Source organism: Podospora pseudoanserina, assembly GCF_035222485.1.
Source record: "Podospora pseudoanserina strain CBS 124.78 chromosome 7 map unlocalized CBS124.78p_7.2, whole genome shotgun sequence".
In the NCBI taxonomy this organism is placed as follows: Eukaryota; Fungi; Ascomycota; class Sordariomycetes; order Sordariales; family Podosporaceae; genus Podospora; species Podospora pseudoanserina.
The window spans coordinates 954622-968174 of record NW_026946672.1 but is presented as its reverse complement, the minus strand read 5'-3'; the positions used below and the strand labels follow the sequence as shown (position 1 = coordinate 968174).

The following is a 13553-nucleotide window of genomic DNA, read 5'->3' as shown; positions in this document are numbered from 1 at the left end:
CACTTGTGTGAGTAAATTAAACTTCCGTAGCTTCTTCCTCTTTTGCCGTTTCCAGCCTGACCTCTCTCCTCCTTCCCCTCACCTACCTCAGTCCATGTTCCCAGTCATCGAGATCTTTGCCCTCCTCCTCATCACAAACAGCACACCCTTCCAGTCCCTTCTCTTGACTGTAACCCTGAGTCAAAGTTGTCATTGTCACAAACGGGAGTGTCACGGGAGTGCCGTTTCCCTTGTCTCTGTTTTGTTTCTCAACTTTTTTCACTCTGTCTGTTTCTGGACGAGCATTTTTAAAAGACCAGTGTCTGGACTGCAATTTTTCGGGCTGTCCATATTGGGGCAAGTTCTGAAAAGTCTCAAGAAAGAGTTCGCTCTCACACACCCCGTTCATACACTCTTTACATACACTTACGCCCAGGGGGTTTTATATACTCCTACCTATCAACTCACTCCCCCCCTTCAAAGGTGCATACCCTCCTCCCATTTCTCCTCTTTTCCTTCCCAAATCCCAAATCGCTGTCGTCAGATCTATGCAGCCCAACCTGTCTGCCTGTGCCCAATGTATTGGGAACAGGGTATCTCATCCGTTATCTGTGGAACCAACCAGCAGTTGCCCTTGATCGAGATGACAAGGTGCATTGCAACCCCAAGATCAACACCATACACAGTAAACTCCACATGCCACATGCCAATGATGTGCCAGTGATGGCTGACAACAAGGACCCTGATCGTCCTGGTTCCTGCCATCTCAACCCTTTAAAAAAGTTAAGGGGAACAAAAACACACAGACACCGAAATCACATCCCCTATTTTCATCCAAACAAAACCCTTCAAGACAGACAGAAAAAACGTGTGGAAACTGCGTGTCCCATGTATTATCAACGGTCTCTTCCGCGCGCCAATCCTCTTGTGGCAATCCCCCTAATCTCCTTGCTGTGTGTGTACTGTTTTGCAAAATTTCTTGCGTCCGTCAGTGCGTACGCAGCAACAAAAAAACGAGAATGGATTGTGTGCGGTCGAATGAATTTGAGACGAACGGTTTTGCTGATCTTTTCATGTGTTATTTCCCCCCCCCCAAAGTTTCGGACCACCTTGAGTCGGTTCGTGACCTGGAGAAAAAAAAGAAAAGAAGAAAGCAGAAAGAACCCCAACCAGCTTAGGCACACACTCACTCACATTTATTTCCCCCATCTGTCCCTGCATTCGTCTACATCATGCCACTGGAGGTGATCTACGTGGCCCGTCATGGGGTAAGTGTGAAGTTTTTCTTCTCGCTCAGTTCTGTCATGTCGACTGTTTTTGTTTTGACGTTGATGAATTTCCTTTTTGTGCTTCTGTTCCCACGCATCGTCAGAGACCCTTACCCGTCCGTTGTCTTGACTCTTCTTATTTGATTGATTGAAGCTCGTGGCTGGCACTTGCAGATCAAGGGAGGTTCGAGACCTCAGGGTGGCCTAGCTAGCGTCATGACCATCTTTTGCGGTGTTGTGCAGTAGTGTAGTGGAAATGCTGACATCCAATTATCAGTTCAGATCAAACTGGCTCGTTGATCACGCCACTGGCACCTACACAGCGACCCTACGGTCGCCGACTGGCGGAGCGGCTGATCCGGCTCTGACATCCCATGGCGTTGATCAAGCGAGGGAGCTCGGCGAGCGGCTGTTGAAGGCAGAGCCGCCCATTGAGCGCGTCTATTCCAGTCTATACTACCGATGTCTTCAGACAGTCGAACCCTTTGTGCGCAAGGCCATCGTCACTGACAAGCGCCTGTCCATAAGGGGCGAGACTGGTCTGGGTGAGTGGTATGGAGCAGCCAACTTTGAGCACCCGGTCCCAGCGTCCCATGAAATTCTGAGGCCGCTGTTCCCGGGCCTGCTCGACGAAGAGTACAGACCGCTAGTAACGCCGACCCGCATGGGAGAGGGTGTTGATGAGCTGCATGACCGAGTCGCCAGGACCATGGACGAGCTCATTGCTCAGTGCGACAGAGAGGGCGTGCGTGCCGTTCTGCTCTGCTCACATGCTGCCACCATAATCGCTTTGGGCCGAGTGTTGACTGGTGACATGCCGGAGAGCATCGACACTGAGGACTTTCGGGCCTTCACCTGCGGGTTGAGTGTCTACAGGCGACGGGCATCCCCCGCGGGAACCGTATCCGGGACAGTTAAGTGTGACGGCGATGGCATTGCAACCTCGTCAGGGGCCTCTGCTGCACACGCTGCAGATCGTCACAAGGATCTCGCCTGGAGAGGTGGTCGGGGCGTTGGTGGGGGGTGGATGTGTGAACTCAATAGTGACTGCAGTCATCTTTCACTAGGGGAGGAGCGAGGCTGGTAAGGAACTCGACATATCATGTTGCTAAGCTGCAGAGCCCCAATGCTGACTATACTATTGTGACAGGCGCTTTTCTGGAGACGAGTCGTTCCTCGGTACTGCTTCGGGACAAAGCATGCTCGATGCTGGACAGCTGGGAGTGGTTGTCGAGGGCAGAGGGGGTGGGTCGACAAATCGGGGAAAGCTTTGATACTCGTTGCTTTGCTCCTGGTACTGTGCGAAGTCAGCTTCATATCCTGTCCATACTGGCGGACTGTTTCCTCCCTCCATGGAGGCAGTGATTTTCAGCGCACAGACGAGAACCTCCTCCCTTTTCTCCCAGTATGAGACAACAACAAACAATTGAACAACACCATGTCCTCATGTTCGTATTTCCTTTTGTGAGGAGTGTGCTATCGTCAACACTATGATCATCATGATGATATGCGTACCAGGAAACCAAAATGTGACAGCTGCGGTGTTACCATCCCTAGTTCAAGCCTCCCTCTGGGGAGCACCAGATCTATCCGTCTGCGGGGCCATCGAGTTACGTCAATGGTGGCGTCTGCAACTCGGCTTGGCGTGTTGGGCTGGCCGAGGAGCAGAGTGAGAGGTCATTTTCCTCGTCATAAGATACCCCGCTTGGAGACAGTGGGCAGCTTGGTTTGTTGATGTGAGACAGGCCTCAGAACAGAATGGTCATTGTTTCGAGTATCTACCTTCTAGACGCTCGTTCCTGAATCAGGTAGAGGCAGAGGGGCAAGCCAGCAGGACAAGTGAGAGAGAGAGAACGTGAGCCCTATCGATCCAGCTTCCAGGTCGAGTACTGGTACGGCCCTTGTGGCCCCCCAAGACGCCAACAGGTGCGGCATCAGTTCATAGTCACTGCTCGCCAATTACAAATGCCGCTTCCGATCTGCGAGAGAGCGGAGAGGGAAATGAACGACAGTCCAATCTCTGCGCAAAAAGATGCTGTGTTGGCGATGGCGGCACGGGATGGGGAAAAGTGATATATGATAGAGTCTTGGGCGGTATGTGGGTCCAAAGACCAGAGCGAGCGGAAAAGTTGGCCATCAAAAGACCGAAAAGTCGAAAAAGGCATTCAGCTGAGGTTGGGATGTCCAGAGAGCTGCATTGGGAGGTGACTTGTTCCTTTCCTGTCTTATTTACTTTACATGGGACAATGTGCAAGGGCGACGGTATTCGCGCGTCTTGGAAGCAGCTAACCGATGCAAGATGTTGAGTCTTGCAGCAAGGCTGTCTCGAGTCTCGATCTCTGGCAGATGGCTGCTCTGGCAATGGCCCAATCAGATATTGTCTGCATACTTGACTTGTTCTCTCTCTGGCCAATCATAGGCGTGCCATGTTTCATACGACTTGAGAGCCGACGGATAGCCGCCTCGCCCAATGACTGTCAGATGCAGATGAAGGCAGCAGGCTTGAAGATACGACGTACCAGTTGCTACCTTACTTAGCCTACCTTCCCTACTCCCCATCTCGGAGTCCGACGTGGGTGGGAGTGCTGATAAAGCGTGGCCTGCTGAGATGATTCGAAACGCTGAACTGGGAGGAGAGCAGATGACACGAGCCGAGCAGTGCTGATGACGAAGCCAATTCGAATCTGAAGCCGTTGGCCGAACCTGGAATCGCCCCAAGGGAACGAAACGACGGCTCCAGGCGCAGCACAGCGGCTCCGGCACCTGCCTGCCAAGTGGGCGAGCGGGCGAGCGGGCAAGTGGCTTCAAAGTTGAGAACCGCGGATGCAGGAAGCGCTGTCATACATGCAGACATCGCGGCCTAAACTGCGGCTGCTACCAAAAAGAGGAAGGGGCAACGGTCATGGAGACCTTTTTGGGTATGGTCAACAGTTGACAGCCGGAACTGTCAGTAGCTATGACTGGCAGGGCAGTCGCTCGCTCTGGCCCGGAGGTAGACTCGCCCAAAACAAGATTTCCACAGGTCGATATCATCCCCAGTTTCACTGCCTCACTGCTTGCTGTTTCGTCTTCGACATCATGGACTCTCTCTGCTAGCCCAAAATCACCGCTTTGTTCCTGGACGGCGCAAAAACCGCCAACCGTTAGGTCTTTAGGCTAGTGCTGCCTCCGAGGCAGCCCTGATACGAGAAGATGAATGACCTAGACAGACAGGAGCGATCGCTTTCCCCATGCCACGCACATCACTCAGTCACTGGGAGCTTTTCCTGTCGGACATTGAGGACTTGCCGCCACCAGTCGCCGGCAAGATTGTGGCTTGCCAGAGCTCGGAGAGATTTTTGACAGCAAGGCCCGTGGTGAGATCGTCCGGGGCCCATCTGGGGGAACATGGTGTATTCAACTTGCGAGAAAACAGCACCCGCTGCAAGGCTGGTGGTGGCAGTGTGATAGCGCACCAAAAAGACTAGACTCCAGATACCATGGCTTGGCAGACTCGAAAGAGGTCTCGCCCTCCATTCAGTCGGCACACATCTACCGTACCCCTAGATGCTACACCCCCTTCGCGCTTGGTTGGCGCACCCCCCTTCCCTGCTGCGCTCTCCCACCCAGGGTCCTATCGGTCCCGTCCCCACAGCTGCCAGTTTGTCTGCAGTATGAATACCCTCGACGATTCCCATCATTGACTTTTGGTCTCAGATCACCCTCGTGGTTCGTCTTCAATACTACCCTCCACTGCTTCCTCACAGAGTGGCATATCCCACGATCCTCTATTTAGTTCTACAAGCATCCTCTCATCACTCCACCCATTCACCACCACCCATTCACCACCACCCATATCCATCACAACACAAGAAGGCTCTCACCATGGCTATCATCAGAATCCCCAGCATCTCTGAGCTGGATTTCACACCACCGGCCACACCTTCCAGCACCCTAGGCAACGGTAAATTACCTAGTCCTCCGAATTTGATATTGAACCTCACACCTCCTTCAACTCCCCAAACGACAATGTCCAGGATGGATATAGTCCTCAGAGTTCGTCCATCACTGCCCCTGGACCATATCACGGCCCAGACGCGTGCACCGTCAGATCAACAAATTCCGTCAATCCGGTCTCTCATGGCCAGCGTGCCAGCTCCCAGCTCTCGATACCCCGGGGGCCCTTTCACAGCTCCACCCTCTCCATCGGGCTCATTTTTCTCGGCGGTTTCCTGGAATGGGTCTACCTCTCGCTCAAGCTCAGTAGAGAGATCCTGGATGTCTGGCCAGTACTCTCCACCGCTCTCACGCCGCGGCTCATCAGATGGCGGGTCGACAACCATGACTCCCAGTTCCGAGCGGTCAACCCCCGAGTTTCCCATCAGGTCGGGGCGCAGAAACAGCTCCAGAACCGAGCCATACTCTACAAAACGTGTAAGAGACACTGACGCAGTCGAGTCTTCGCCTGTAATAGCAGGCGAGGCTAAAAAGGGGAAGCGCAGCAACCAGAAGTACACGACTGAACAACAAGACTTTATTATCTATCACAGAGAAGATCTCACGAAGGCGTGGAAGGACATCGAACGTGCCTACATCCACCAATGGCCAGCTGCGGACCCGCAGGATAATCGCAAAATCACTGGGGTCCAATGCATTTTTTATCGTCAGAATCTCCTGGTTCCGCTCATGAACAACACCGATGAGAAGCTACTCGTCTTGGACTCGCCACCATTCTTGACAACCAACCCCGCAGGGGCGGACCCCAAGAACAGTGACTTGGTCCTCAATGAGGATTACGCCGAGTACGTAGTGTACAAGGGCGTTCCTCACCGACTCGAAGAAAGCAAAGTGCGGACGTATGGCCGTCCGAGACTCCTCCTTGAGAGATCGCCGGAGGAGTTGGTTGAACACCAATACGACTGGCTTCCGAAAAATTACCTTGACGCCGCTCAGGAACTTGGTAAGTTGGTTTGCTTCGTCATTATACCGATTGCAAACGAATTGCATACTGACATGTGATGGCAGCCTCGAAAAGAGACGAACAAAGATGGCGGTGGCTCCAACAATATGGCCCTCGCCCAGACGGGTGGATCGACAGCTGTGAACCCATCGAGAATCGATTCAAGGTTGCCGAAGGCAGTCATCTGTACAAGATGCTGCCAAAATTCCCAGCTGTTCAGCCAACATTAGAGTACGCATGTCGCCCCGTCAGAGTTGCTGAGGGGGTCAACCTTTACAAGATGGCGCGTGAAGTGGTCCAGCCAGCGCTGGACCGCCAATATCATCCCGGGGGCCATTGCCAACTCATCTATCAGTCACATATTTGAACTGATGTTGCTTCATTTCAGCACAACATGCGATATCCGGTATGAACCTCTTAACTCTTGTAATAGTTTCTCTGTTTTCCTGTATCAAGTCGAGTGCGGGAGGCGTATGTATTCAATTTTTTTCCCCTTGTCATCAACATTGGGACGGTTTTTTCTGCTCCGAAAAAAAGGAAGGTCGTCGTCTGAAAATAGGAGGGAGACTCCCAGGGCGTCAAGCGAAGCATGTTTACGAGTATGGTGTTTACGCTTTTTTTTTGTTTCTGGGACGCAGCATCTTCTGGTCTGGTTTAGAAAAACAACGAATGGGCAACGGGGCGGCACAAAATAGCATTGAGTTTTTTGGGGGGGTTTGGCGGGCGGTTTTTACCAGTCAGTTTTGCATTTTGCTTATTTTTGTTGGGATGTATTTATGAACTGGGTGGGAAACAACAACAAGAAGAACAACAGCAACAAGTGGGCAAATAATGTTTTGGATGGCGAGTTGGTTGTTTTTGTTTTTTGGGGACTAACTTGTTGTTTGGGATTGAACATACCTACCTACGACCAGAAGCTGGATGCAGTCAAAGGGTTCTAGCTGGCCATGGATGATGGCCTGTTTTTGCACACAGATACACACACACACACACACACACACACACACACACAAGAAATGAGTACATGTGAGGTAGATAGTAATGAAAGAGGTAGAACCCCAGTTTTCTGATAATTCTGGACTTTGTTTGACCCTGGGTTTTGGTGATGATGGAAGATGTACTCCACTCCAACTCAGGGGCTTCAGGGAGGTTTTTGATCCGGAGGTATCACGTGATTGGCTCCTCGGCAGTTGAGGTTTGAAGGGTTCGGGTTTCGCTCTTTGAGCAAGTGCCATTTGCCAAGACTTTTCGACGTCGTCCAAGAGCAACGACATCAGCCGTGACGGGTTATGAGTTTAGGATGTTGAGTGTGTGTTTTCTTTTGACTTAAAAGGTTTCTGCTGAAGATTTAAACGGAGAAATGACTTGAGGTTTTTGCTTGGCTGGGACAGGCAGGCATATGTGATATTTTCATGATTGGTTGGCATTGCTGCCCTCCCCCCTTTTTTTGAGATTTTGTCGAGTTTGAGTGGGAGGAGCGCTCATACCCTCAATCACGGACTTTTTCACGGGCACTTTGGGGCATAACAAACCTGACATTACACACCGCTTGAGGGTAGTGAAGGATTATTGGGAAAGAAGCCAAGATGGATATCCGCAGCAATGCCGACACAACAGCAGGAGGGGGCTCCATCGCTGGCTCTGAAGCCCCAACAACAGCTACACCCACAGGCCGAGATGGAGGAGGAAGAGGAGAAGGGGGCAACAAACCCAAGCTCCAGCTCCCAGCCAGCTGCGAGCCGCCCCAGCCTGGGCAGCCGCCTGCTAAACAGCTTGTTTGGATTGCATGTTCCCTTCCTATCATTTCCTTCCACAGTACACCGAGACTGACAGATTGCCCCCAAAGGTCTTCGGTGGAACAGGCCACATGGGCCGCTCCCTCGTCAAGTCCATCCTCTCCCACTCGGACCTCGTCACCACCGTCGGCCGCGTCTTTGAGACGACCCCGGCCCAGATCGCTACTCTCAATTCCGACTCCTGCCTCGGCACTCTTTGCGACGTGCGTGACTATGCTTCCGTGTCGAAAGTGATGGAGAAAACGCTTGATCGCTTCGGGAGGATTGACTGCATAGCCAACTGCTCCGGCTACGGCGTCATCGGCGCGTGTGAAGACCAGGATGAATATGAAGTGCGCAACCAGTTCGAGACGAATTTCATGGGTACTTTGCATATCTTGCAGGCGTCACTGCCGTATTTTCGGCAGCAAAACGGGGGACGGTATCTGATTTTCAGCTCCACCTCCGGCGCGCTGGGTGTGCCTGGGTTAGGACCGTACTGCGCGACAAAGTATGCGGTGGAGGGGCTGATAGAGGCGATGCTGTACGAGGTTGACAGCTTCGGGATCAAGGCCACGCTGGTGGAGCCGGGCCTGGTGAGGAGGGACGAGCCGGCCGAGATTACAAACAGTCTGCCGACTTGGGGGCACTTTTTGATCAAGCCGGCGAGTGAGGCGTATAGTCATGCGACGAGCCCGGCGTTGCACGCGAAGAGGATGGTGCAGTGGTTGGGGGATAGGCAGCCGACGAGCGCGGTGAAGTGTGCGGAGCTGGTGTGGCAGTTGGGGCATTGTTCTTATCCGCCGTTGAGGTTGCTGTTGGGGAGTTATGCGATTGAGAGTATTAGGGATAGGTTGAGGAGTGTGACGGAGGAGTTGGAGGATTGGAAGCATTTGAACTTTCCGGTGGCGCCGTCGGAGGGGAGGATGGGGGAAAGGGAGGGAGGGAGGGAGGATGGGGACGGACAGGCGGGGAGGGGAGGGGGGGGAATATTGTTGTTGAGGGACGAGTCCGGATGGGGGAGAACTGAGGCTGACATATATGTATTACTGACTTGGACTCGGGTCTGGCATGGACTCAGAAGCCTAACTTGACCGTCGAAGCTCTTCAGATGAATGGCCGTGGAACTAGTCTAGCACTTCCAGGGTTGGTCCCAACCGAGTCTTCCCAAAGATCAGGGAGGCTGGAAATAACGTTCATCCACACTCCAAGTGGCATGCGTAATTCTGTCTTCATCAGATGCCTCGTGATTGTATACTTACTGCATAGCTGCATATGGCTGGCACTGCTGGAATGACGGATGAAGTTATGCAGCTATCGGTTAGGCTGGCTCTGAAACATTGGATTTCCACTTCTCTTGTGCCCCACAGTCCCACACCAAACCATTCGCCAAGAAACCAACAAAGGAGAGCCGCGACCGCTCGACAGGGGCAGAGAGGTTGATTCGTTGCCAATTTAACAGCATTTGTGTTTTCTCTCCTTCCACGCGTCCGACATAGCCATCCCGCCATACCGCCCTCTGCCCGACGACCCCCACGGCGACGAGACAGACCACCACCAGAACGCTGGGAGAGTGGTGAACGCCTTCTCACTTCAGCGCCCTTCAGCCATTCGCTTGGTCCCTAATTGAGCCGGCGCCCCTTGATATCCTTCGTTCCCTGGCGTTCCGTCGCGGAAACACAACCACTCGCTATCTCGACGGCGACGATCCTACGAAAAACCACTTCCTACAACCGCCAGAATGTCAAATAAAAAGAACGAAGATATCGAGATGAGGGGCGGCGATGACTTTGGAGGGGAGAAAGATCCCTTCCTCGGCCGGGCCTCGCCTGCCACCCTCCGTGTGCGCCAGGAGCCTGGCCTGCTCGACAAGTTGGATCACAGCCCCGGCGCCTCCATTCTCGCATACTGCCTGGCGTCTATCAGCATGACAGTCGTGAACAAATACGTTGTGTCTGGCTCAGAATGGAACCTGAACTTTTTCTATCTTGCTATTCAGGTGTGTAACTCTCTCTCGTGGCGGTGACGGTGTTCCAAGGGATGGGATGAACAGTTGGAAGCTGACATGGCGATCTAGTCTGCCGTCTGCACATTAGCGATCCTGGCATTCAAGCAAACCGGTATTCTCAAGAACCTCGCTCCTTTCGACTCGACAAAGGCGAAGAGATGTATGTTGCTTTTTTTTTTTTTTGTTGTTTCAGATATTCGAACTCTTGGCTGACGTACAATTTCAGGGTTCCCTATTTCTCTGCTCCTCGTCGGCATGATCTATACCGGTGCCAAGGCCCTCCAGTTCCTCTCCGTCCCCGTCTACACCATCTTCAAGAACTTGACCATCATTGTGATCGCCTATGGAGAGGTTCTTTGGTTCGGTGGCAGCGTCACCCCTATCACCCTGTTGTCTTTCGGCTTGATGGTCCTCAGTTCTGTCGTTGCTGCTTGGGCTGATATCCAGGCTGCCATTGATGGTGTGGGAATCTCCCCTGACAAGCAGGATGCTTTGTCGACCCTGAACGCCGGTTACGCGTGGATGGGTATCAACGTCATCTGCACTTCTGCGTATGTGCTTGGCATGCGCAAGGTCATCAAGAAGATGAACTTCAAGGATTATGACAGTAAGTTTCTGGCGAGACTACGACGATCAAAGTACAGTAGACTGACACCCAATAGCGATGTTCTACAACAACCTCCTTACCATCCCCGTCTTGGTTGTCTTCTCCCTGCTGTTTGAGGATTGGTCGTCTGAAAACCTTGCCCGCAACTTCCCCGAGGAGACCAAGAACAAGCTCATGATTGGAATGGTGTACTCCGGTTTGGCCGCCATCTTCATCTCGTACTGCTCGTCCTGGTGCATTCGTATCACCTCCTCGACAACCTACTCCATGGTCGGCGCCCTCAACAAGCTCCCCATCGCCGTTAGCGGTCTCATTTTCTTCGATGCTCCCGTCACCTTCGGCAGTGTTACTGCCATCTTCCTGGGTTTCGTCAGTGGTCTTGTCTTTGCCTGGGCCAAGGTTCGCCAAAAGGCTCAGGAGGCTCTGTCCCTTCCTACCACCAACATGAGCGCCAGCGCCAAGAGCAACAGGGATGCTGCCAACTCATGAGCACTCATGAGTCAACAAAGGGCTAACTCGAGTACTCACAGCGCACCTCTGGCGGCGCCCCCTTCCAAAGCATGATTCTTTCGCCATCCGACCCGAACCTCCCTCCTGGTCCTGATCTCGGCGGAAGGCGTAAGAATCGAGACTTTTTGTTTTTCTTTTCTTTCCTGTACATGACGTTTTCGCGTTCTCGGGACCCCTTTTTTAGCCTTTAGCCATTTTAGTGGATGATCTATTTTTCTTTTCATTTCAAAGACAAGCATAGAAAGTGTGTTTTGGCAAAGGCAAGGCGGGCGGACAGGCAGGCAGGCAGGGCGGGGGGACGGACAAGGTTTTTGGTTTTTGTAAACGGCGTACAACCTGCATAACATCATGTTCTCTCTCTCCTCTCTCTCTCTGTCTCTCTCTCTCTCTCTCTCTCTCTCTCTCTCTCTCTCCCTCTCTCTCTTTCTCACTTGCAAGTACGAACGCGCGTATGCGTTGCATGACTGGGCGTATTATTTTGGAGGGTGGGCTGTGAAAGTTAACACAGGCAGACGCAAGCAAACAAAGATGCATGATGAGACCGTGACTGACATGGGAGCTGGGGCTCTTGTGTTCGTTGGGCGTGAGGGATGGTGAGGGGCGAGGCGGGTTTGGAATGGGTATGAGTTATATAATGTATGTCAAAAATAGGCGGGGTGGGGACGACGGGGAGTGGTGTAATGCGATATTGACCATGTAAAACGTCCTTGAATGTGTTCAACAGTGATTTTGGTTACATATCTGATGCTATTAGATTGATATAAATCCTCCACCACCTACTTAACACCTACCAACAACATGATTTCCAACAGCCATCATCCACCCAACCCCCACCCAACCCCAACATGCTTTTTTGGTTCTCTTTTTTAAAACATATCACCACTGATCAACCCCAACCAACCCCGTCTCAACACTCTCGCTCAACCCCCACAGATTCCTGTACCATACCCACGCCCCCGCCACCAGCAAGACATAGTACCCCACCGTCCAGAGCCGGTTGATCTTCTTGTCCCCGTTCTCGTCTGTGACCCGTCCCCAGACCTGGGGGAGGCCCATGCAGTTGCAGAAGGCGTGGACGGCGCAGATGCCGAGGAGGCTGCCGGTGCGGAGGTAGAGGAAGTTGGCGTAGGAGCCGAAGAGGGTGGTGTACCCTAATTGGAATACGGACCGCAAAAGGGAAGCAGAGACGGGGACGGCGGGGTGGGTGAGGCGGAATTCGTAAAAGTGGTGGATGTGGGAGAGGCCGAAGATGAGGGGGGAGAGGAAGAGGGTGCTGGATAGGGGAGCTTGGGAGAGGAGGAGGAGGGGGAGGGAGGAGGAGCGGAAGAGGATTTCTTCTGTTATTGGGCCCTGGAACTTTTGTTAATATTTAGGGGGGAGAGAATGGGGGGGGGAGACGTACAGCGATGTAATTACGGTAGTCGGTCCATTCTGTCAGGGTTTCTCGCAGTGGGAGGAGGGTGGACCATTGTTTGTAGCCTTTTTCGACTATGAAGTAGCTGTACAAGGGGCCCAGGAAGAGGAGGGCGGTCAAAAAGAGGATTTTGACTGCTGGGATCAGGGCTAGTGGGTAGACTCCTAGGAGATGGAAGATTGCTGATGGTGAGAGGGAGGCATAGCGGGAGAGGATTAGGGAGGTGGTGAGTGTGCAGATGGCACAGGACAGGGAGACGGAACGGATCCGGGCTCGGATCACCGAGGGGGCATCGCGGGAGAGGGTGGGCGATGGCCGGGTGGTGGGGGAGAGGTAGAAGGGGATGAAGTAGATGAGGGCGTAGAGGGCCAACAGCAGGTAGGCTGTCGAAGCTGTGAAGGGTGGTGGTAGGGGCTCTTCCTCTGTGAGACGGTGTCAGATATCTTGTGTGACGTGAGATGGGTTGGGGGTTGGTAAGTACCCTTGTGCCAGGGGTTGAACTTTTTGAGCACTTCTCCAAGAGCTGGCATCTTAATTTTGTGATTATACAAGCCTGGCCTGCTGACTCTTTGAGTAGTAACGTCAGGCTGTGAGAGTGCGCCTCCTGCTTAGACGCTCGTCAGGGGAAAGCGCGCGGCTGCGGCTGTTGATCAATGCTTGTGAGACGATGGGCTGCCGAATCGGGTCCCGTTTCAAGAATCGTCAATCGCCAAGCAAACTCTTGGGTTTCTGTCAAACTTTCCCAGACGGACGGGAAGGAAGATGCTCGCGTTTTTTGCTCCACCGAATCGTCGCGTGGGTGTGGTGGGTTCCGTGTGTGTCCCGATCGACCAACAACCGCCTTCTTCTTCTTATTTTTAGAGGTCTTTATTCGACGTTGCATCTGGGATTTGCCCACGATACTTCCTCCCAGGACAAGGAAGGCGGGGAGTTTGTTGTTGGTTGGAGTTGTGCTATACTCAACGCTTGACACAGTTGCGGGACTACCGGAATTTTGTTAAGCTGCCTTTTTCTACGTTGCATTCCTTTTGTTTAAGCCGACATGTTATTGCA

The 13553-nt window shown here is 52.8% G+C and overlaps 5 protein-coding genes across 5 annotated transcripts; 4 read left to right on the top strand and 1 right to left on the bottom strand.

Annotated features, from left to right (window-relative positions):
• Positions 1 to 1211: 1211 nt before the first annotated feature.
• On the top strand, positions 1212 to 3358 carry TFC7 (C6 zinc cluster transcription factor-like protein; the record flags this gene model as incomplete). Its single annotated transcript, XM_062949890.1, has 3 exons — positions 1212 to 1247; positions 1525 to 2330; positions 2398 to 3358. 3 exons carry the CDS (start codon positions 1212 to 1214, stop codon positions 2519 to 2521), a joined length of 966 nt encoding a protein of 321 aa, XP_062796066.1. The 3' UTR covers positions 2522 to 3358.
• Positions 3359 to 5111: 1753 nt separating this feature from the next.
• Positions 5112 to 6553, top strand: QC764_702260 (uncharacterized protein; the record flags this gene model as incomplete). Its single annotated transcript, XM_062949891.1, has 2 exons — positions 5112 to 6186; positions 6252 to 6553. 2 exons carry the CDS (start codon positions 5112 to 5114, stop codon positions 6551 to 6553), a joined length of 1377 nt encoding a protein of 458 aa, XP_062796065.1.
• Positions 6554 to 7772: 1219 nt separating this feature from the next.
• On the top strand, positions 7773 to 9055 carry ADI1_2 (1,2-dihydroxy-3-keto-5-methylthiopentene dioxygenase; the record flags this gene model as incomplete). The annotated part of the gene is made up of 2 exons (XM_062949892.1): positions 7773 to 7970; positions 8033 to 9055. The coding sequence occupies 2 exons, from the start codon at positions 7773 to 7775 to the stop codon at positions 9053 to 9055; spliced, it is 1221 nt and encodes a 406-aa protein (XP_062796064.1).
• Positions 9056 to 9388: 333 nt separating this feature from the next.
• Positions 9389 to 11713, top strand: VRG4 (GDP-mannose transporter into the lumen of the Golgi). Its single transcript, XM_062949897.1, has 4 exons — positions 9389 to 9960; positions 10039 to 10129; positions 10196 to 10686; positions 10736 to 11713. Exons 1-4 carry the CDS (start codon positions 9703 to 9705, stop codon positions 11063 to 11065), a joined length of 1170 nt encoding a protein of 389 aa, XP_062796063.1. The 5' UTR covers positions 9389 to 9702; the 3' UTR covers positions 11066 to 11713.
• A 231-nt stretch (positions 11714 to 11944) lies between these two features.
• RCE1 (CAAX prenyl protease) lies at positions 11945 to 13539 on the bottom strand. The gene is made up of 3 exons (XM_062949893.1): positions 12982 to 13539; positions 12489 to 12922; positions 11945 to 12436 (listed from the first exon to the last, which is right to left on the bottom strand). The coding sequence occupies exons 1-3, from the start codon at positions 13028 to 13030 to the stop codon at positions 11963 to 11965; spliced, it is 957 nt and encodes a 318-aa protein (XP_062796062.1). The 5' UTR covers positions 13031 to 13539; the 3' UTR covers positions 11945 to 11962.
• Between the last annotated feature and the right edge of the window lie 14 nt (positions 13540 to 13553).